At 38.4% G+C, this 24,656-nt stretch overlaps 1 protein-coding gene across 5 annotated transcripts in view; it reads right to left on the bottom strand.

Moving 5' to 3' along the window:
• PRUNE2 (prune homolog 2 with BCH domain) overlaps positions 1-24,656 on the bottom strand; it is a 144,161-nt gene that overhangs the window by 100,329 nt on the left and 19,176 nt on the right. For all 5 annotated transcript variants that reach the window (XM_055791111.1, XM_055791113.1, XM_055791112.1 and 2 more), the window contains exons 2-5: positions 10,536-10,640; positions 9,887-10,089; positions 8,443-8,606; positions 381-533 (exon numbers count right to left, since the gene is read on the bottom strand). In XM_055791111.1, coding sequence (XP_055647086.1) covers positions 381-533; positions 8,443-8,606; positions 9,887-10,089; positions 10,536-10,640 — 625 coding nt within the window. The remainder of the gene's footprint in view (positions 1-380; positions 534-8,442; positions 8,607-9,886; positions 10,090-10,535; positions 10,641-24,656) is intronic.

Genomic DNA, 24,656 nt, shown 5'->3' with positions numbered 1-24,656 from the left:
CCAATCCCACACCACATAGGCAACTGCAGTCCTATGTCTGCACATGGGCTGACACATTGATTAAGCACCTGTACCTCATCAGCACAATTTTTTTACTAGAATACACTTGTAAAATCAATATATGAAATAAATTAATGTTTACTTTATCTGTAAAAGCAATACAAGATTATTTAGGAGTTCAGTAGTTCCTCAACAGAAATTACAATTCCATGATTCAGAACGTAGGCCACTTCATTTAAAATTAAATATAATACATGTAACTGTCAATGAAGGTAGCATGCTCCAACTATTTTCACCTAACACAATAAGCTGATATATTCTGATACCATTACCTAACTAAATTTTTAAAGAGTCTGAAACATGGAAGCAAGTTGCATTACCTTGTGGGTTAAATGAAGTCTCCTGGAGAACAGAGATAATTTCCTCTCGTGGGGGAAGATCTGGAAACTTTTCCTCTAGGATTGACAGTATTTTCTCCTGTTGGTCTGTAATTCTGTCAGCTTCCAAAGACATGCACTTGAAGAGAATGCTTCCTGAAACATTGAAAGACAAAAATTAATGCCTCCTGTAAACAGCAAAGAGAAACAAGACTGTTTATTGTATCGCCATCCAAGCCCCTTCCTTCTCGGAGGCTGTTTCCACTGACAAGTTCACTGAATTAGATATGGAATGCTTTCCACAGACACATCCTCCTAACACGATGGCAGTTTCTAAAATCTGAACTGGGTGGCTTGTCAGGGCCTATGCTACAGCTAACTGGCTGGTCCCAGTGCTGCCATGCTGTGCAGCACACTTCTACACATCTAACGCATCGCTGCTGCATGGCCACTAGCGAGCAGTGGGACATCAGGGCTTGTTCCTCTCTCCAGCCATGAGACCAAGTGTTGGTATGTTTGCAAACAGTAATTCCATACTGCCAGCCTTCCATCTAGAAATGTGTAAATGAACTGCTACAATGGATATTAAGGAAGAAATCCTTTACAATGAGATTGGTAAGACACTGCAACAGGCTGCCCGGAGAAACTGTGGATGCCCCATCACTGGAAGTGGTGAAGGTTAGGTTGGACGGGGCTTCAAGCAACCTGGTAAGTAAAAGACGTCCCTGTACGTGGCAGAGGGGTTGGACTAGATGATCTTAAAGTCATTAGTCATTTTGATGTAACTGACTTCAGATGATTCCTCATCAATGAATATAACAAAAAAGCACAGCACATTCAACCAAACAAAATGATGCATTCAATTTTAAAATCTGAGAGAAACATAGTCCATTAACTTCACCATAATCGGTATGCTCTTACAATATAGAGGTGAGTTTGGTATCTTTTCAGACAACTATGTGCTGCATATATTCCATCCTGGATGTGAAATGTTCCTGATGGTGCAAGGTTTAAAGTCACCCTTTCATTCCCTGGAGACTGGGATCCCATTTACTAATATATCCAAAGATAGTCTTCACTTCCAATTACTCACACAAAATCAAGGATAATAAAATCTTATACTTCAGCACTGAAATTATTTATTTCTGTACTGTGCACAGTGATTTCAAACAAGCACGTGATTGCATTGCATCATGCTAGATCAATAAGCAGATCAGGACAATACTATAAAATGGTCAATGTAAGCCAAAATGTTTAGGCTTCGGCACAGAGCCAAAAGAAGAAGAGATAAACTCGCACATAGCCATCCTCAATCTCACTAGACCGACTAGGACCCAACATCTAGTACATATCCATTTTTCTCTTACGTGGTCATCACATAAAACAATGAAAACCATTTCTTCAAAATTCATAAAGCACTTGCAACACAAAAGTTTTGTCATGCTAAGTGCACAACTCCTTACTAGACAAATCCTGTGTGGATCAAATAATGAGTAATGCTTAACAAGACAAAAGCTGTTCCCCATCAGATCTTAATTTCTGGAAATTCACATACATGAAATTCTATTCTGTGTTTCTGTTACAGATACTGTAACTGCCAATATTCTTCTAATTCTCAGAATTCCTTCCTTTATGTCAGTCTTGTCATCACTTTGGGACAACGCTCCTGCCCTACTCCATAGCATTAAAAATATTAAAGATATATAGACTGCACGAAAATCATGCATACTGACCCAGACTAACATTTGTAAATTTAAGTACAGAAAACATGGCTCCACAGCAAGCAGATTTCAGATGTCTTCAGGTAAATAACTGATATATCAAAGTACCCAAGATACTTATATATATTTGCAAGGCCTGTTTTTCAGTTCCTTTTATAAGAAGCAAGTTTCTCAATCAGCAGCCTCAAGGATGATTCATCTAAAAATATCCCTTGTTGTATCTCCTCTAAAAGTATCTCTCGTTGTTCCCACTCTAACCAGATCACAGTGCCTGTGCTACATATTCTTGTTCACACCTTGGGAAGGCAGTGACCAGAATGAGTTAGGCAGCCCACAACACAATCCCAGTCAGCACAAAGCTGCACCTGGATAAACGGCAGCTCAGGGACCAGGTTACATGAATTATTTTAGCAACAGCAATCTTCTGCTTTTTCAGCAACCTTTTTTTCTTCCAGAGAAATTGCTCATGCACACACAAAGAAAACAGGGACTCCAGCAGAAAGTACTGAACCTACAACACATGCTCTAAACGCATCACACAGGTACCTACTGGAGGGAGGCTGTAGCACGCCCCGCGCAGCCCTCCAGCAGCACCAGGATGAGCTAGGCAGCCTGTCTGTCTGCACAGGTCCTCACACATACCACCTGTCCAACTTCTACCACAGCCATGTGGCTTTGTGGGGGTGGTGGGGGCAGTATTTGAGGAAGACCAAGGAGATAAAATCTTAAACTGAACATACTGGAAAATGCAGTGTGAGTTGCATATCCAATCAGTCTCATCAGTTTTGAAGTCAACATGATGTGAGCTTCATCGTCTGTCTGATTATACACACTGTACTACTGTGTAGGGGAGGGCTGGTGTCAGCTCAGCAACTTTTGATTCATTTTAGCTCCATATGCCACAAAACATTCCAGCTTGGTTACAGGGTTGATTGTGAACTGAACAATAACTACACCACGGTTTTTATCCAGTCAGTCCTGAATTTCGACTAAGTTCTAAGACAAATGCAGAACTATGTCCTTCCTAAAACATTGTAAAAGCTCAACCATATAGAAACAGTCAAGACAATTTCTGTGTCCCAGAACTTAAGGAAAAGTATTTTTTCCTGTTTCTCACAGAAACAATTCCCAAGCTATTACAATAAAACTAAATAGATTAATTAACTTTTTTTTCTATGTATGTACTTCAAATAGGTGGTGTTCCCACCCAGCACAGGCAGTTTCTGCTTTCAAGTTCTGGGCTGGGACATCAAATTAAACTGACTAGCTCCGGGCCCAATGTAGCTCAGCTTTTCTAGAGCCAAGCAAAGAGGACTGGGAAGCAAGACAGGAAGGCAGCTGGATGAAGAAGAGGAAGTGTCTCACATTTCTCCTACTGCAGGAAAAACCAGAACTGTCAGCAGAAAGCTGTGGTTACACCCAGACAATCCTAGCAACCAGGTCAGTGCCTGGCTGAGACTTTATCAAGTGCCTGAACCATAACAGCTATGCAGCATCAAAAACCATAAGAAGTATTCATTTGCTAAAATAATACATGGACTTCTTTCACAGCAAAGTGGTTCTACTATGGTGTTGCAGCAGCATTGCTCACATCAATAAAACTGGCTTAATTCTCCTAAACACATGGATTGGTGGAAGGAAACTTAGACATTCTTTATCTATTCCTCAATTAAAAGGGATGGAATGATTGCCTAGGACACACTATTGTAGCCCACTGTGAATTTTAACAGGTACTAGTGTGCATTTGCCTCTTGCTTTGCATATGTGTGTCCAGTTCTCAGTTTATTCAATGGCAAGATTGTCTTGGATTTCATCTCACCTTTGGCAGGACACAGACATTACAGTAAAGTTGTAAAAACAGAACGTGTTTTGATATGCACTGTACTGCAGCATCTAACTGGAAGCCTTTGCCTTTTACTGCTCAGTTCACGTCAGGGTCAATCCCTTTGCATATCGTGATCCAAAGCAAACTTAGAAATTTTGGGATTTATCACTTAATACAAGAATGAAATGCAGTAAGCCTGAAACAATGCCTCATCATAGGCAGATGTCTTAGAAAGGTTTTTAAAAAGCTTTTTTTCCCCACTTGTCACCACGATACCGCAGTGCTTACAATTGCTAACTTTTCTACTAGGATGAAAGCAAGAAAAGGATCCTTCTCAAATTAACAGGGTGTCAGCAAGCCCTGAGATCAACATTTATTCTTCCTTCATTCTTTAATACTATGCTTATCAGCAAGAAAGAAAGGCACACATCTTCTCTCCCAAGCATCCTCAGCACCCTTATGAGGGTTAAGATTCCAGGTAATTCAGAAAAACAGTTCACACAAGGTAGTTCTGCTTGGCCAAAGGTCCGTAGTCCCATTTAGTCACGTGCTCTCTTCTAAGTACCTGCTGTAAAAGAGATACACAGGCTCAGAAATCTCCTGCAGTTTTTACTGACTGCTGGTGTAACTCCCCCAGGGTTTCTGAAAGCATAATGGAAGCTGCTCTGTCTGCTGACAAGAACAGAGAAAAGAAATAGGTAATACAAGATTCAATATTATTTCTTGTGTACATCACACTACATTATAGATATTTTTCTCCAAAGGAGAGGTCACTAGAAAACAGGCTAGGACTCAAAAAAAATGTGCTTTTTATTGTTTTTTTGCAAAGCAGTTTGGAAGTGGAGCACTAGTTTTGCCAAAAGCAATTGCTGTGCATTAATATTAAACATGATCTAATGAAGGCAGAAGTCGTTTTGGGAAAACATTAAGAACAGCACAAGCATCTCCTGAATCACAAGTTTATGGCTGCAAAAAACACTACAATGAAAAGACAGGCATTTCTCCTGTCAAGGTTTTGTTCCATGACCTGGAAAAACAGAGGACAGGGAGAAGTGGAAAACCAACAGTCCCTCATGGAAAGTATACCTCAACACTCCAGACCCCCCAAAAAACCCACAAACCAAAAATGTAAAATGGACCCAAGCAAGCAGTCTTTATTGCAATTAACAGTGAAGTCACAAAGCTAGAACAATATTTAACTGGGGGGGGCGTGGCGGGGGCAGCACTGCCTCCAAGAAATCTGTTTCCGTACATAAACACAAAAGTAGCAGTCCAAGTAAGTGCAGTGTTTGGTGAAGTTCAAAATGCTTCTTTCTTTCTGGCATTTATATTAGGGAGGCATCAAAACAGGGAACATGTGAATCATCTGATCAATGTACAAGACGGGGAAAAAAAAATGGCATCATTCCTAGTACAAGACGGGGAAAAAAAAATGGCATCATTCCTAAAGTCCTTAAAAGGGCATTTCTTAACATTTGTCTGGGTGGCTAGAATAACAACATAATTTTCTCTACTGAAAGTCAGCCTGCCCCAACAGGGCACAAAAAGACCTCAGCCACGCAGCTCACAACTAGCAAAAGCAGATTCACCTCCAAAAAAAAATAATGCTGATGCTCTTGCTGTAAATCTGTCTCTATTTACATGTTGCAGTCTGCACCTTGTGGCATCCTTCAAGGCCTTATACAAATAAACATAAGGAGGCATTTTTGAGAGTGCACTGACCCAAGGTACCTGACAGCGAGTGCTTGGAATCACATCCTTGCCAGCTGGCTGCAACAGAAAATGTAATGATTCAGCAGTTTAATGGATCTTGAGTTTGGCAACAGTCCCCTTGTAAACATCTCTGGGGAAATAAAATAATACAGGCCCAAGACTCTGGCAGGTTCTATAATTGTTTGCTTCTGGCACAAATCCAGGGACAGCACAAGCTCTAACTTAAGGCAAATATGGCTGTAAACACTGACTCTCAATGCAGGCTCTGTTCAAAGACCAAGGGTAGAAATAACTTACAGCATGTCTGATGGGAAGACAAAGATACCAGGAAAGCATTCAGCTGAAAAAAAGTCCTTAAATATTAACCTGCCTAAATCAATAATGTACAGTTTCACAGGAAAAGTCTTTTCTCTTGACTTTTTTTTTTTTTAATACAGACAAGCAGGTGAAGTTTGTTCAAAGTTGAAATACTGCAGGTTATAAACACCTGCCTTTGTTATTAAATAAAAAGATTGCTAACAGACTGTAAGAAAAAAGTTTGAAAAAGAGGCAACAAATGAAGCTGTCACAGCCACTATGCAATAATTATTAAAACATGAGATACTTGTATTATCTTTCAAGTCTTCTAGCAAAATACTCACTGGAAAGCCAGAAAATGAGAGACTGGTTCCCAGCACACAGACTCAATTTTAAGATTTCTCAGCTATTTTATGAAAATAAAATCCTAATTCTCATCACTTTGAGATCCACTTTGGCCTTCTGTTCTGAACTTCACCCAAAATTTATACAAACTAACAATATACAGATTCTAATATACATTGGAAGTAACATAACAAGTCTCGAAGACCCAGCAGGGCCTTTTCACTGGCTCTATGCCCACAAGGGCTGCCAGAGAGAGGGGCCATCCTGTGAGCCCCTACGCACGCAGCCACGGGTAGTGAGGATGAAGCAGCCATCTCTACTTCCAGGACATGGTATGCGGTCCCTTTATCTCCTGTGCTCACAGCTGAGATACATTTCAAAAGCTATACTTTATGGGCAAGGACTTTGACAGCAGGCCATGGTATATATACAGAGAAACACAAAAGCTAGACTTGGTAGGTTGTATTTGATCTTTTATTTTCAGACTGCTTATAGATCAGCCATCTACATACATTTATATCTAGGAATTACTTTTTTTTTTGTCTTACCAAAACCAGTAATGGGACTTACTGACTCTTCTGAATTTGCAATGGAAGGTTCTTCAATACCAAAAACCTTTTCTGCTTCCAGAGACCCACAACAGGACTTACTGTATTGCTTAGCCCTCTATACGTACAAACTGTGTTGCTGGGAGAAGTTGAAAAGCACAAAGCCACAAGTGCAGCTCTCTTTTTTTTTTTGTTTAGGCTTTGTCAATCACTTCTCATACCATGTAGGAGAAGGTACGCAGGGACTCCTATTTCCACTAAATTCCTCAAACATGCAATACCAAATGCAGCAACTAAAATGAAATTACTAATTTAGGAAAAAAAAAAAGCTACTATCTCCCTCAAAACTAGAAGTGCTGTATCTAATGCAAATACTTCCAATATTTCTCTAATAAAAGCATTTTATTTTAATTTGGACACAGACTAGACAGCCAAAATATGCAGACACTTACAACCATGTGTAGTACTTGAACACGTTCTTGTTTGTTACTCAGAGCACTGCATCCTCTTTTCCACCATCAGACAGGTATCCTGTGAGATGCCCAAAAGCCTTTTTTTTGATTCTGCCTCCAAAATCTATTATTATGCTTGGTCATTTACCTACATTCCTGGATAGCTACTTAATAGAAATTTGGAGCTTACAAAAATGTATCATGGCATGTTTATTAGAGCTTATTAGCATGGAAATGTACTAAAAGAGTAGGCTAAATGCTGCATTACTGTTAATGCTTCTTCTATGGAAATATAAAAAAAAAAATAAATTTTGTAATTTCTCATAACATGCTCATTACGTTAGTTACCACAGTTATAAGTACAATGACAAGCCAAGACTCCAGTAGCTTCTGAAGTCTAAGTGTAAGCAAGTTTTCATAATTTTCATTAAACATGCCCACATTAATTTCTTAAAAGAGCATTTACCAGTTGCACATCACTTAAGATATAAAACCTTCAAAATTCATTTAGCACTATTAAAATTCAGTAAATAACTTAAAGCCAGCAATCAGTTCTTCTCAACCCCAGTTTTATTTCCAATTGAAGAGTTCTGCTGCAGCAAATAAACTGAGTAAATCAATACAAATGACTATGAAGACAGAAATGAAAATACTTCTGACTGCTGAAGCCCCATCCTTTGTACTCTACCAGGCATACTATATAAAAAAGGAGAGTGCAATGAAGATTTGGTTACAGTGTTTTTAAACCATAAAAGTTTCACATCACACCATTAAAACATCATTTATAAAAAGGTACCATCATTGCGACAAGCTTTAACATGTAAATATTAGATTCCAATCCATATTGTTGTCCACAGTGCCCCTGGAATCGACGAACTGCACAGCTTTTCCAGCTACCCAGCTGGTATGTCGACAGCTCCATTTAATATTCTTGTCTAGTGATACAGCAAAGACCTCTCATGCCTATTTTTAAATGCACATTTTTAATATTCAATATAATGTTACTCTTTAACAAACTCTTTACTCCCTGCTTCTTTTATGAAGCTTCCCGTGGTCTTTAAAGGGATTGTTAACCAAAGAATGGATCACACTCTTTCTGCATGAGCAGATTCAGAAACACTCCATTAAACCTTTCAGTATTTAATATAAAGAGTAATCTCTCACCTCTGAGGAGATAAGCCAGTTGCTGAGTGATTAACTCTGGTGCCTCTTGAAGAATCTCTTTTACTACTAAAGAGGAAGACGATGCTTGTAACTCCAGGCTGCCATCACACTGCTCATCTGGATTGATGACTTTGACAACAGCTGATTCCAAACTTTTATCCTCACTATCAAGCAAATTCAAAAGTTATATATATATTTCTTTCTAGCTGCTTAGACAATGCAGTAAAACAGTGCAAAAATTTTTGTAAAGATTCCAGACTAAAACACTAGTGTTACTGCTCCTTGAAGTCTACTATAAAGCCAAAGAATGTCATGGTAATATCTTAAAATCTATTTTTTTAAAATGAGGTGTTCATGGTGTTTTATTGCTTACCACATCACCAAGTACTAAGATTTAAATGTTTACATTTCTATTATCAAAATCTTTAAAAACTAACAATTTGAAAAAATATTTCTACATGTATTGGAAGTATCACTCTTAATATAGGGGAGGATTTGGGATTTTCCCTATTGAGTATTTTGAAAACTTACAGATCTTTATTTTGCATTTAGACACTATGTTCCTGCTTATAAATATAATAGCAACAGCAAAGATAAACTATATTTAATAAATAATATGTTAATCATAATTCTTTAGAAGGAAGAAATACAGGAAAGGACACTAATAAACAAAAAGCAAAATTTACAGATAATTTTTACTCTGAAAAAGAGAATGATGTTCTGAGCTGACTAAAACTAAAGAATCAATACCTATGAGATTTACGTATGTTTCTCATATTAGGTGTTTCTAATCTGCAGACCCCTCGGAGTATGACGGGGCGACAGCACAACAGGATATTATTCATCTGAAATGAAGTTCTAAAGGGAGCTGGAAGTAAACAGCATCCTTCACTCTGGGCCAGAGAAGCAGGCCATGCAAAGAGGCTCCCTACAGATGTTTCACTATTAGCTTGTAGATACTCCCTCTTAAGGATGAGTATATGGACTATGGTCTTCCACTGAGCAACTCCAAGCCTCTAGCACTGACAACAATTTGAGAAAAATCCTGTAGTTCGTAAGGACTGCAATAATCTAGCAGCCATCTTAACACATGCAAAAGTGGTATCCATCTCCAAACCACTAGGAGAGTCTTAATGCCTTTAGTGAAAGCCAACTAAAAGGCAGGAAGAAAACTAGTCACAGGAAACTTCCAGACTATTTGAACTAAACTGCGTGAGAATACAAGGTCCTTAAAACAGGGACATCCATTAGAAGTGACAGAAAGGTGACTATTTAGGTTGTTACATTTACTGGACATAATGGGAGTTAAAACATACTTTGATTTCCTCTCTTTGGTCTGTGTTAACATTGCAATACCAGTATTAATGCAGAAAAAATGTAAAAGAAAATTTTTAAAGCAGCTCAAACCCACATAAGCCATCTTGTTGTACATACAATGCAATACCTTGTCAGCATGTTGCTGTTTACAAGTGTTAAAGACAATTTCCCTTCAGCGTTCAGCTGGTGCAAATTGATTTCATCGCGGAAGATATGGAATGACTCCGGGATATTCAGTTCCTCCAATATACATCTTGTCTCTGTGAAGTAGCTAAAATCTTGTCTTGGTATGTTCAACACCGGTAAGCAAAGAACATCAGGAGGACTGACCTGTAACACAGGTGTGCATTTGTCAGAGTCGCAGAAAACAAAAATTGGTTTTTCTTAGGAAAATGTTTTAACACAGTGAGCAATTAGAAAGAGCCTGATTTTTCTGTTTGGTTTTTTCCCCCCCTTCTACTTCTTTTTTAAGAAAATGTGGTTTGCTTTTTCTCTTGTTATTCTGTTTGCTTCCCACAGAATCACTGGGAAACCAGGAAGGAGGAAGAATGATGTACAGGGGTGAACTTCTGCTGCTATTGAATAAGCCACCTAATACACATTAATTTTAGTATGGAATGAAATGTAATTGTTTCTACATAAAAATCTCACCCCTGATGGTAACAAAATCATTGTCCAGAATAACGTTTCTACTGTATGTTGTAGTTAACAATCAGATGTCTGTAACAACATGGAACCAATGAGTTAAGACCACTCAGTCCCATTCTCCCCATTACCTTGTCTAGAAAGTAGGCATAGGCCAGGGTAGAAATAAGAGAATCCAAATCACAGGACTTATTCCCAAGAACAACATGGACTTTCTCCAAGCATTTGCTCCTGTTCTGTAACAGTAGTAGAAGACAATTGCAATGAGTGACAATGACGACAAAAAACAAAGGCCTATCACCATGGCACTTTGAAAGACAAGTTAAATATCATGCACCGTCCACACTGTGGGATCAGACATGTTTCCTTGGCTTCACAGCTCCCAGGAAAGCCAAGAAACCTGGTTTTCATAAGAGACCCCGGTTTAGAACCCAAACTAGATGTCGCCCTTTAGCAGCCAAACATCAGATAAGCAGCTTCATGTGTATGTGGGAAAAGCTTTTGAAAACACTTCGCAGGTCTAATCAGAAAAAGAGTTCAAAAGAGCGTGGAAATACACACAGCAAACTATACACAGCAAGATGTAGTTTTAATTTTCCCTTTTTCCTTTGCTTGCTGAAATCAGTAACCAGACAAAGTTTTTGACTGACTCCTCAGAAGCTGAACGCCCCCAGTGAAGCACTTGAAGTTGTTCTCACTTGAAAAGGGAACCAAGTCTCTTCTGCATTTAATAAACTTGAGAGCCTTCCAAACACAAGGAAAAGAACACAGACCAATTATGTGAAAGGAAAATATTCCAGGGAAGTGTCTACCTTCTTCATAATTGCACACACAAAATGTAAGATGATGTTTTTCTCTTGTGCACATCATTAATGTCAAGCTAGCTGCACAGAAACATTGCAGTTTGTTTTCTTCTAATGAGCTATGCCTCTTAATTTGAGAAACATCTGACTGATGGTAAGGTAGATGTTTCAGAACCAAATATATGCAATTAAACATTTTTGTTGTAGTACACAGGCTGATGTACTTGCTTGATATTCTGAATTAGGATTTTGGGTATCAAATAAAATGTTAACCAAATATATGCAATTAAACATTTTTGTTGTAGTACACAGGCTGATGTACTTGCTTGATATTCTGAATTAGGATTTTGGGTATCAAATAAAGTGTTAATCTTTCAACAGAAGTATAGAATTAGTATATTATCCTCAATAATTATAAATGTGCATTTTTTTTAAAACTAACCTTTTTTCTCTGTGTCTAATTTCACCTGTATCTGGTTATAAGGAAGAAACTCAATTCTTTGTACCTTATATGGAACCCAGCCATCAAAATACCTTCGGGTAATAAAACCAGGACACCTATTCTCCATTCCCTATGTACAGGGAAAGACAGCCAGCATTCTGAAGAGTACAGTGTCTGGAACAGATACATTCATTTCAGCTGTAGGTCTTCAGCAGCAATAAACTATCTCAGTTTTCCTCTTTCCAATGTATCTGTTGCTATATTGTTCTGCAACATATATTTCTGATTAATCTGCCACCCTAAAGAATGAAAATAAAGTTCATGAGCTCATCCTTTGTCAGTATTATTCAGTGTATAGAAGTCTTTTTCTTTAGGTTCATCGTAACTGCAAAAAAATGAATGAACCGACAAATTGATTATTAAATCTACAAAGTCACCCACATCTAGGAGCTCAGTGCAAACAATAAAAAAAATTTCAAGCCATCTGATGCTGTTCTGTATCTACATGTTCTGTACCTATAGAAAAACTGCTTCTTATTGCTTACATTAAACAAAACACTATCCCATACAGAACTAGCAACAGTCATCTGAGTTTCAGTGATGAATGGCAGACCTATTTGTGTCATCAGGTACGTAAGTGTTCTCTTTTGAAAAATCAAGACATTTTTTGTGTTGTCTTTAGAATCCATTCTCCCAAGCACTAAAATCTGCACAGTTGTTTTTACAACTCACTTGATAGCTGTAGCTTTGTTAAACTCACATGTTAGCTCTAGCATTGTTACACAGGTATACTGCAACTCTAAAATCTGTAGAAAATCATGTGGGAGGAGAACCGCGAAAGATGGGAAACCATCTTTGTCTTAAAAACTGTTTAAAAGGAAAAGATGAATTCACATTTCTAAAAAAAAAAAAACCAACCAAAAAACCAACAAACAACCCATCATCTTTCACTCATTTGCATGTGCCCCCATGCTGCCAACCCCCCCCCCCCCCCCCCTCCCGGCTTTATTAACTCTTCAGGAATGGAGACAGAATAATGACACAAAACATGAAAAAATTCAAGACTAAAAGTTTCTGAACCCTACACTTGACTTCTGAAGAAATGAGAAAAGCATGGCTGTACAAAGCAGAATGCAAAGAGAACACAGTGGGACAAGAAAGCTCTGGAGACCATCTCTTTGTAATGCAAACAGGCCAACTAGCCATTTAGGGACTGACTTTTTAAGTCCACCACACCAGAATTTCATCAACACATACAAACCATAACAGACCGTGGAAGGACAGGCCACCTCTTTGGACTATTCTCAAGAGCTTAACAAGAGCTCTGAGATAGAACTTAACAAGCTGATTTTTTCACATGACAGTAAGCAGGCTAACGGTGAGAGGGTGTATTTCTTCATCAGCCTGCCAACATACTATTCCTCTAAACAACTACTCGTTTCCTCCAAAATATTTCTGCCCGAGACAGACATCTGGTTGAGGTAACCTGCTAGCTACTGCCAACTCTTTCCCAAAGCAAAGGGAATGAAAAACAAATTTCTGAAGACGTTCACAGGTTTCTGTTGCACACTGCCTTTCCCTGGTCACTCCAGAGAGGGCATATTTTTGTTTCATCCACTACAATTGGATATTTTAATGACTGTACTCTACCTGAGTAAGAATCTGTTCATTTGTATACAACTACCCCACTTCATTCCCTAATCTCTCATTTGCGACTTTTCGCAAAGTGTTTTTCGATGGAGTTTTTCTAAGAAAATGACAGCTGTTCTACTAATGTTAAAATACGAAGTCAACCTGTAAGCTGTCTTCATTAGTAATTCAAGTTTCTGTTTCACAGATTTCAAGGCCAAAATCGGCTAGAACAGCAAAGAAAGTCTGTACTTCATATTCTGGTGATGTAAGACATACTGATGAGAGAGAAGTGACAATTCACATCTTGTTTCACCAGTCTGAAGAATCTTCTTCACTAAATACAAGTGTGAAAGCATGATTTTTGAAGAGGCACCTTCCAATACCAAATCATGTCTTACCAAACTAATTATTATAAATAAATTTATATTAATAAAGTTGTAGAATATGTTTGGACAGTTAATTCTTCCCGTAGTTCTGCAAATTCATAAAAGGAGTAAAACATAAGAAAACCAACCTAAAATTTCACTCTAATTACTACTACAAAGCACAAGAAAATGTTTGCTATTATTTTCCTAAATTAAATCATGCTTTTTCTTAACAAATACTCTTATCCACATAAGTAATCTGTTCTCTCAAAGGCAAGTTGGATTCAATGATTCTTATAGGTCCCTTCCACTTGAGATATTCTATGATTCTATGATACATTTCTAAAAAAGAGCATAAATTTGATATAGGTGGAAATAGATCAGACTTGCAGACAATCTGTACCAGCCACTGTTAAGAAGTCCCACCCTAGTATCCGCATTCACATAGTTTGTGCCGTCCCATTAGAGGCAAAGTTAACAGGAAGATTAGAACCACTGGGCTAAACAGTAACTCCCCTGAGGACATGGATATAACTCCAAACCACAGACCATGAGCTACAGTCTGACAGCTGTCACATGCAAAACTGAGCAGCCAAGGACATTTACAGGGAAGTACATAAACAGGTACATGCTAGCCCTGACACAGCTCAGTACACTAAGAAGGAATTATTTATCTTCCCATTCCCCACTGATAACCACTAAAATAACTCAGTGACACATTAAAGATCACACATGCATAACCTACGCACATGGACAACACTTTCTACTGCAAGCTTCTTTATTATTTGAACTGAGTATTTATCTGATGCCAGAACCACAGACGATGTATTTATTACTCAAGACAGCTAGGTTTTCTCTCCCCCATTCTATTTTAACAGAGGAAACCCTGTACCAACAATGCAGATACTTTAGCTAAAGCTTAGCAATGACCACAGTGTTATACATGTGAGAGAGCAGGTGAAATATTGTTTCATCCCCCTGCTGGACAGACAATTTGAGATTTGTGCATTGGGTAACAGATCAACTCTGCTAAACTGCAGTGATAAAAACCTGAATGCTACTGCAGACATTCACCTTAGTACAAATAGGTGCTGTCTACCAATTCTACCACGGGACTATGAAAGCAACATTTTAAACCCTCAATCTGATTTGCAGCACCTTGTAAGCTGTAGAAGTCAGTACTTTCAGCATGATGTCACTGCCTCAGATAATCATTACTGGCAAAAAGACACCACCATCCATGGATAAAAATCATGAGATACTCCTTCAGGACCAACCAGGTCCCATAGTCTACTACCAAAACATTGCTTAATGCAACTTTTAAAGCAATCAAAAGCTAGCATGAAGGAGGGTGCTGACAGATCTGAAGTTACACTAAGAAGAATAACTGAATAAATTGTTATTAAAATGATGGAACCCTCAAAATAACCTTTGTTTTCATCTTCCAGGGCTCAAACCTGAACTTACCTATAATAATATAAGCAGAATCCCGCACAAAGCAAGTGTTCCCTGCGACAGGCTGTGGTTCTTCTGTATTTGGAACCATGGTGTGCTATCCCCCAATTCTCACATCCAGGTAATGGTTCTCAGATCTTCCATAAGAAGTAGCATCCTCTCGCTCAGGTGACATCTTAGCTCTGACAGACTTATGCATAAAGTTTCCTCCGTTAAGTTGGCACCACCTCTTCTGAGGCTGAGGGAACTGTCTCCTCAGCTTCTACGGCTGCTTACGGTTCAGAAACCAACATGAAACCAGCATGAGCTGTTGTTGTGACCCGATTTCTTATCTATTTTTTTCTAAATATCAAGGCACTAGGTAGACCTTCCACTGACTGTTCTCACATACTGCTTTAATGATCAGTGATACTTTTTTTCACCTTTTGTGATCTCAGCTCTTCTGCTCAACTAAGCATAATTGTATTCTCTTTTCCTTCCCCTCCTGCAGGTCCAAGACAATTTCACCAGCATTTCCTCTCCCCATGTACAGCTCCCTGAATGACTTTTTAGTATCTTACCACTACTTATTAATAATAGCCTTCCAAAAAGTATACTCTCCATAAAAGCAACCCTGGAGTCTGCCATCCCAGGGCCACCCAAGCTTACCGTTTTCCTGATGGGTCTGAGACTGCTACCTCTTTCATCCTCTCAGGCAGTTAGTTTGCATAGTCTCCTGCTTGCTCATCAGCCAGCTATGAGAAAAGCAGGCATGTGGATGCGAGGCTTCCTCTTCCAGGTCTTTCCAAGCAAATAGCCCAGCATAGAAGCCCACAATCAGGAAGAAGATTTAGATGCATAAACTCTGTGATACTTAGATGCAGTAAGACTAAAACATATTAACTCCTGCAGCTACCACAGCTAAATCTGAGAGGAATTATGAATTCTCAATAGCTCTAAGAATTAAAAAAATTAAGAGACTGATGATGAAAACTGGAACTCATAACGATCTTGCAAGACAAGAAATACTGGAGACCTCTTCTAGTATAAACGGGAACCCCTACAAAACACGGTCTCAACTACATGAGACCACTGATCTCTGTCAGTGCTGATAGGTTTTTGTTTAGCTAGATTAAAGCCAAGTTGTAAAATGTATAAACACTGGATGCTTGGGATGAAATGACTTAAAGAAATGATGTGTCATTCTCAGATGGTATCAGTCAGGATAATTCAATTCAGATCAGGCTGGACAGATCAGCAGTCACTTACCATGCTAAAAAAAGAGATTTATAAACATTAAGCTACTTCTGCAATCTAGTAAGAGATCTCTTCCAATACTCTGATACTTGCAGCAAAGAAACTCTTATTGGCCCAGTTTTGGTTTTATTCACCTAAAAGCATTAGCAGGGCAACTGTATCTTTAGGCAGCTGTATCTTTATGCAACTGCAGTCAAAAATAACTTTCTACTGTTTCTTACCTGCCTCAAACAGCTGATTCATTCAATCATACTGCATATACTAGCAATCAGGTTTGTAAATCTTTGACTAGGATGTATTACTACAGCGATTCATGAAATAACCACATGCCAGTCAAAAAAGACAGTGTCTCTTCTTTTTTTCTTCTGTTAATACAGAAGCTGAAATGATCTTGCAAGACAAGAAATACTGGAGACCTCTTCCAGCATAAACAGGAACCCCTACAAAACACGGTCTCACTGTCTCAAGGCAAAAATTTTTGTTCTTCTCGCCCTCCTTCGTACACACACAGAGGCAGCCACACACACAGCTTTGCTTTCTCAGCCAGTTTATTTTTTGCCTCAACTACCACTGGATCTTCTGTCCTTCAACTGCAGCAAAATCACTGCATTTTGCTGCTGGCGATGAGACAGTACCTCTCAAGGATAGCAATTCTTTAAAGGAAGGAGCTATATAGCTCAATAGAAGCATATTAATGTAAGAGGAAGATGCAGAGATGCATAATAACGCAGCGTCAGACACAATTCTCAAAGTTTTATTCAACCTGGTGGCTGAAGCACTAACAGGGGAGCATGGCTGCACAGACATACTTAGCTTTCCTGGAAATGTATGGGGAAAAAGCCTGCCTGGACCAAGGACAAGCTGGTGACAAACACCGCAAGTGAGATTTTATATCACTTACTTACATGAGAGAGGATTTTCATACCTACTCATTACCTTTGCAATCCCTCTCCAACCCAGAGGCAGAACTTATTGAGTAGTCATTTTGGAGTATGTCTTGCATTTGCCTTATAGTATCAGGCATTATTATACTTCTATCAGCCTAAGGGCTTTTAAGTTGCTCATCTTTCTCCATTGTCGAAGAAATGGCTTTAAGCCAAGGCAAAGTTAATTGAGTATTTTATGCAAAATTCAAGTTAGTTTAATATTTCATAAGTCTTTTCACAAGAAAGCTTTTTTCTGGCCTGGAAAAAAAAATGGTCTCTCATCCTGGTAAGTCTTTGTTTTCCTTTATTTTTGAGAACAGAAGAAAAAACTATGATATTTCTCTGCCCCTGCAGTATCATTTATCATATACAGTATATATTTTGTACTTTACTGTAATAGTTGTAAAAAAACATGTTACATAGTGGGTTCTTCCCTAAGGAACATAATTTAATAGAGAGAATCTTGAGTGTGCCATATTTTAATCACTACCTGTTGGATCTATATTGTACAATGTTGCTTTCCTTATGGATCAAAAAAACCCCACCTTTTACAGCCAACATCAATCCTACTAGCAGAATAAAGTATAATAAAACAAAAGGGCAATCTTCTAAATGCACACCATCTGCTTTTGTATGGGAGGCATAGTCTTACAAAAAAGACAAATTAAAGTGGAAGGGTTAAAAATTCAGTACCTTGGAAATGGCTAGACATGCATAAAATATCACCTGGTATTTTGTGTTGAGTAAGATCTATGACAATAGACTATGACTAGTCTATAACAAAGAGTAGGAAAAGGTCTTCACACCTTAGTTGTCATGCATATAGAGCTCACCTGGGGCCTAAATGATGCACATATTTCACCCAGCCTCACCTGCACTCCTCTCTCTGATGGTGACTGCACTTCCCACAGGAGGTTGAACATAGCCTTGTTGGACGAGCATTATTGGTTTTCTGAAGTTAATACCTTAAAAGCCATACTTTAGAGCCAAGAGCTTGCTAAAGAGAGTTTTATTTAGAAATGCCATTTCCCAAAATCACACTGCTCCACAGAAGCATGCTGATCCTTCAAAAGTAATAATGGAAATGAGGCAGGTTAACTATCTGGCATGCCAGCCGGGCAAGGAAGTCTTGTCGCTAGATCGTTCCTGTAATTTCCACAAAACAAAAGCTCTCTTTTCCAGTCATCTCTAATCAAGAATTGGCACGGTCAGCTATTGCTGCTGAGAGCTCAGTTCAATATTCCTGTATTACCAACAGGCTCCGATTTGGCATTCTGCAGACAAACTTCACACTGTTCAAGAAAGAATTCCTACCGACTGCAAACATCTACTCTCTCTTCACTTTCAATTAACTTTACAGAATGTAACTGCATGCAAGTCTGCTCTGCCTGTCCTTTAAACATCTTCTCTCTAAGCTATGACATACATTTATTCACACTGAGAAAAATAAAAACTATCAATGGTTTCCTATGTGCAATTTTCATCCAAAAAAGAATAGTTGGAGTAACTAAATAATGCAGAGATGCCACTTAAATATCAAAAGCACCACCACAGAATTAAAAACATCAATCAAAACCTTGTTGGCTCCTTTTAAAATTAATTTGTCCCATTGATTGGTTTGGCATTGATTTTCCACCACTTCGCATAAGCTTTACATGTTCACACTCTCTTGCTTCTCCAACTTTTTGCCTTTAGGGCCAGCTTTTGAGACACCACTTGTGCTGGATCATGGGGTTTAAGTACGCAGTACACCCAACAGTATCTAGTTTTCGAAATGGGTTACACATGGGGTACACGTACATGCCCACGTTCACACACATTTTGGAAGCATGACTCCGGCACCACACGTTTTGATCCGAATTTTGCTCTTAACAGTAGAGATAAAATTCCCATTAAGTCAGACAGGTATTAAATATGCTTTGCCTTAGGGAATTAAAGAGACCTACTTTTTTATGATAAAAGATTAACAAAATGAGGAGGGGAAAATCTGACTTAAATGACCTTAGGCTCAGTAAAGGTATTGCAGTGCTCTTCCTGCCAAGACAAAATAGGATATACCCTTGCATGGCTGAAAAAAGAAAATGCAGCAGAACGATTATTTAACCTTGAATCAGCAGTAGTTCAACAGCCTGTCAATAGGATTCTCTAACACAGAAGTGATTGAAGTAAAAATCAAAGTTCCCCTCTTCCTTTTATGCTGCATTAACTCATTTGTTAATCAAACTGATGTGTTCTATGCAGGACTAGAACTCTCACTATAGTAATAACTGAGTGTTAGCAATACAGCATAAGCAATTCAGCTCTGCAAGAGAACAAGTTATATTCCTATTCCAGGTCATCTTTAGTGTCTGAAGCCAGTCACAGCAGGTATTTGAATTTTCAGCTCAAGTTACATGACTCCTCTACCCCACTTGCCACTAAACATGCAAAGGTGAGATTGGGATGCCTATCAGTTTACAGGACTTGATAGTATTCATCTCCTTTGGGAATTGTTCGCCTTACTATAGGATCAAGGTGTCCCCTGAGATATTAAAAACAAATTAGTTAAAAGTAGGGAGCACGTTTACCTGAGGAGCAGAGTGCCCCTGCCACATTAAGTGTATCAGTTCTGTAGGTGCATCAGGAGGTGACTGGTAGCAATAATCCCCTACATCATACACTGCAGAAGCTGAATGAATTACAGAAAGCAAAGTGCACTGGAAAAAAAAGGATTTTTTTTTTTTTTTTTTGGTGAAGGCAAGAGAATTCAACTCAAATAATATTCATTTACCTGACTCTGTCACAGACCGACCATCTAACCTCACAGTGTTTAAGCTTAGCTTCTTCTCTGAAATGGTGGAAGCAAGTTTGCAACTGAGAATAAATTTACCAAGAGTTAGGCGTCACTTGGACGCTGTGCTGTACAGGGGCCTTTGGAGTCGAGCTTCATGTTTCTTAAGTCAGTGTAGCCCTTAAGTGATATGCATCAACTGGAGACCATACCCTGAAGGGAGCCAGCAGCCCAGCAGGAATACCATTAGTGATCATATAATCAGACTGAATTTTCTATGTTTATATATGCACAATATATAAACAGGTTCTACTCTGCTCTTTATTTTAATTGTACCATCTTGCAATCTCAATGTTTCTTCTAGATCAGGGGTCCTCAAACTATGGCCCACGGGCCAGATACGACCCTCCAGGGTCCTCAATCCGGCCCCCGGTATTTACAGACCCCCCCCACCCACCCCCCCGCCGGGGGTTGGGGGGGAAACCAAGCAGCCGCAGATGGCTGCCTGCCGCTGCATCCGCGCGCCCGCCCCCTCATTAAAGTTTGAGGACCCCTGTTCTAGATTTTTATCTATGTGCTATAGGTATTTCTGAGCATTGCACTTCAATACAAACATGTATAGCTCCATTTTCACATTTGCATTTTGTTTCAGATCATCTGTGTAAACTTCTCCTATTCATCATGAACTGTATTTTAAGTGATTCAAGACAAAGCAAGTAGTCCATGCTAACAATAAAACATACACCATCTTCCCATCAGTGACTTATCCTGAAATGTATTACACACATTCTGTTGAGAATGATAAAATCATAGCTGGAAGAATGATCAGGAGGCCAAAGTCACTTTCAATTTTGCCTTTGTTCAACAGGTTTTTGCCATACTGTAATTATAAAATATCTTCGGCTTTTTAACCACTCTCTGTGAAGACTGCCTCAAGAAAAATGCAAGTTTGGTTTGATTTTTTTTTTTTTTTTTACTTTAGTATTATTTTAGTCACAATTCTTTTTCCACACAGAAAATGAGAAACCAATTAAAAAGTACTCCTCTGCTGTCCTTTATGCCTGCTGCAAACACCATTCCCCAAAAGAATTTTTCCCAAAGCCCTTTCTTATTATTGGCAGCTTTTTTGCCATGAGGGAAATCTATTATTGTAACGTGTTTAGGTCCAAGTGTTTTTGTGAGGGATAGATGGGCTGACTTACTGCAGAAACTCAGCACAGATTAAAAATTACCTTGCAACACCATGCTTCTTAGAGAAATGACAGTACACCAAGAAATAAACATTCAGAATGAAACAACTTTGCAAAAACAATCTATTTTTTTTATTTGAGGTGTTATGAGAATAGAAGCATATGCTCCATTATGAGAAAGCACTGCCTTTTTACTCGTATACTAATTGGTTATGTCTATACTGTTTAGATCCTGAATTGCTCTCGACATAATACTAATACCAGGGTATTACATATGAACAAGAGAAAACGCATAATCACATTCTTGTATTACTTTTAACATGCATACGCTTTTAAGCATATGCCTAGTTACTAATAAACTTTGAACTTGCTGCCTTAATGTCTAATACTCTTTTTTATATTGGTGACATTAAAACGGCAGAAATTTGGAATTTATTTAGTAAGTTAGGCTGGGTTCATGCTAGGGTCAGGAGAGATATGGTACTTCTTGAATCCACACACAAAGGATGCAATCCATACATCAGAAGTCTCCGTGTACTGAGTAACCCTCGTTCTCTCATCATTTAGGCTGCATCCAAGTTTCCAGTCTGCTCATGAAATCCAAACAGGTTCTTAATTACTATGACCCACTAAACACTTCCTGGACCCGTGTGAAACCACCTCTGTTAATTTGTCTCAGCAAGAAATCTAGTTCAGCTGTTATCCACCATGACACACCCTCCCCTCCAGCGCCATCAAAATCCCAACATCTGCATCAACGTAGCTGAGCTCCATCCTTCACCCACACTGAGATGACTGGAGACTTCCCAGACAATCGTTTTCTCTTTTGGACTGGCTGTCTTCTGCCAGAGCAGAATCAGGGTAACAATGCAGTGCTGACACCTCCAAAGTCAGACACATGAGATTCAGGGGTTGATCCTGCATTCAGCTAATCAGCTGATTATTATTATGATGAAACATCAGCTAATGACAGTGCATTTCTTCAAAAATCAATAATCTTCGACTATCATGTATTTTGCCTTTTCTGCACTCCATGTTCCTACGCGCATTCCTCTCTTGTGATGTCAAACATTCTCCACAGACTTTTCCAGATTGCTCTTAGGTGACTAAAGTATGTTTCAGGATAAACATTACCCAAAATGTTTTCTGAATCAGACTTCCCCATCTATCCTTGAGGCATTAAGAAGGCAGTCAAACATATTTCCTTGATACAATTTAGCTCACTGCAGATTTTTGCTGTGTTTTAAGCACACTATTGACTGCATTAAGTAACCTCATAATCACATTTAAAGGCTTAGTGATCTAGTGCCACCAATGTACTAAAATATATGATAACAAATGCAGTCAGCATTTTCCATACCATATGCTTGTAAATGTTATTCTGCAGGGAACCAATTAAAACTATGGAAAATTTGGAGCACAGACATATGGAACAAAACAAAGCAACTTATCTTGTCACCATGGTGCTTGCTCAGTACATCGATTAGGGAATGGTGATATTATAGGACAAACAAATGCCACTTTAATTAAAGTGTGCTGAAAGGCAATATACAGTGGTGGTGTAAAACATTTATTTTTGCTGTGTTGGTGTTAGTTTCCCTTCTAATGAGATAGAACAGGTAAAATACACTCCAATAAAAAGAAAAAAATCCACAAATGTTGTTATTTGAAGAAATGCAATACTAGTCCTAACGTACCGAAACATTTCTTTTAACGTTCAATGAGAAAAGGGCAGAAACTGAAATGGATTGATTTGGTCTCAGGGAAAACATTTTAAATACTGCTAAGGACATAAGATTTTTCAGGAAAAAAGTAAGTTTGAGCAGGACTTCTTTCTTAAATGTCTTTCTATGAAAATGTAGTGCATCAAGCAAAACACTGAATCTAATCCTTGTATTTGTCCAGCACCAATGACAATGGAAAAATAGAGGAAGAACTGTAAGAAATCACAATCACTTTGAAAAATGTCCTCCAAAGGAAGCAAAAAGTTACCAGAAGCTAGAATCATGATTTTCTGCTACAATTGGAACAAGCTGGGAAAGATCTATAGGAGAGAATATGCTCAAATCGGCATTTCCCATTTCTTCTTGCACTTCAGAATTCAACACTGCAATAGTTAACTGTCTCACAGAGCACCACAGTGCCCATTACAAAGATTCCCAAAAAACTAAGAACCTAGAGGTTATATACTGTGGGTAAGACTTCTGCCTTATTCATGTACAGTGCCAATGACACCTTGAACTGACATACAGATGATGACACTGCAAACAATATTTACAGTGATTATTATTATTGCCCCTCTGAATCACTGCTCCATTTCACGTTATTTTGTCTTGACGTAGAACATATGCACAACTGAGACATGTTTTAAATTTAATGCACTAGGACAATTGGTACGGGAAAAAAAAAGAACAAATTATCTTCCTTCTGCTTGTCATCACAGTAATGTTCCAGCACAGCCAAGATCTGTCAAGAACCGCAACATAATAAACACATATTCCTCATACAGAGCTATAGTCGGATTGTCACTGCAGCTACCAAAAAACTCCACCTTGAACAGAGGTGAGAGCTTCTGAGACTTTACCTGGCACAGTAGTTAGTTTCATCTCATAAAAGATAGGTTATACAGAGAAGAACTACAGAGTATACAGTATTAAAGATTATCTCGATGGCGAGCATATCAACTACTGCTTTAGAAGTATGAAAAATAACAGACAAAATCACTTGAAGTGTAATTACAAAGTAAATCAAAGCACTGTTTATATTACAAAGCTATAAAACAATTCCTTTAAAGATATGTTATGCCATTTGTTTCTTTTGAAAAATTTGTCAAGCATTAACAGAGTATGAGAACAAGGAACACAGCTAAAAGGGCTTTTTTTGTTTAAGGTTTGGCTGAATTTCTTCCATTTTAATTAAGGTTTTCACAACACATTATTTCAAAATTTATTAAGAGGAGAAGACAGTAGATACAAATTGACAAATTCACATATAAAGAGACATCAATGACTGATTAAGTAAGGCATCCTCTTCAATAATAGTTTTGCTGAATCCCCTCAGTTAACACCAAAATGGGCAATTCATTACCCCGGCAAATCTGTTACCCTAGCTAATTCAAAAGACAACAAATATTTTAGAAAAAAACATGGTTATGACAGAAAAATTACATTAATATTTCAACTTTACCTTTCAACTGGCAGATCAACAATATCTTCTAGTTTATATTTAACCCACTACGATATCTTTATAATCTATGGAAAGCACTAATAGATGTGTCCTCCTCCACAGAGGGGCTTGCTTGATTTTGCTCAAGAGTCAAGCTCTTGGTTTTCAATGGAAGAGCATGCTGTCAGGAACAGCAGCATCCATTGATTTCTGTGCCTGCTGTAGTTAAGAACAAAGGGGTCCAAAGGTAAGGAGTCATATTTAAGCT

Source organism: Falco peregrinus, chromosome Z, assembly GCF_023634155.1.
Source record: "Falco peregrinus isolate bFalPer1 chromosome Z, bFalPer1.pri, whole genome shotgun sequence".
In the NCBI taxonomy this organism is placed as follows: Eukaryota; Metazoa; Chordata; class Aves; order Falconiformes; family Falconidae; genus Falco; species Falco peregrinus.
Note: the sequence above shows the minus strand (reverse complement) of the source record. Positions and strands in the feature narration are given on the sequence as shown.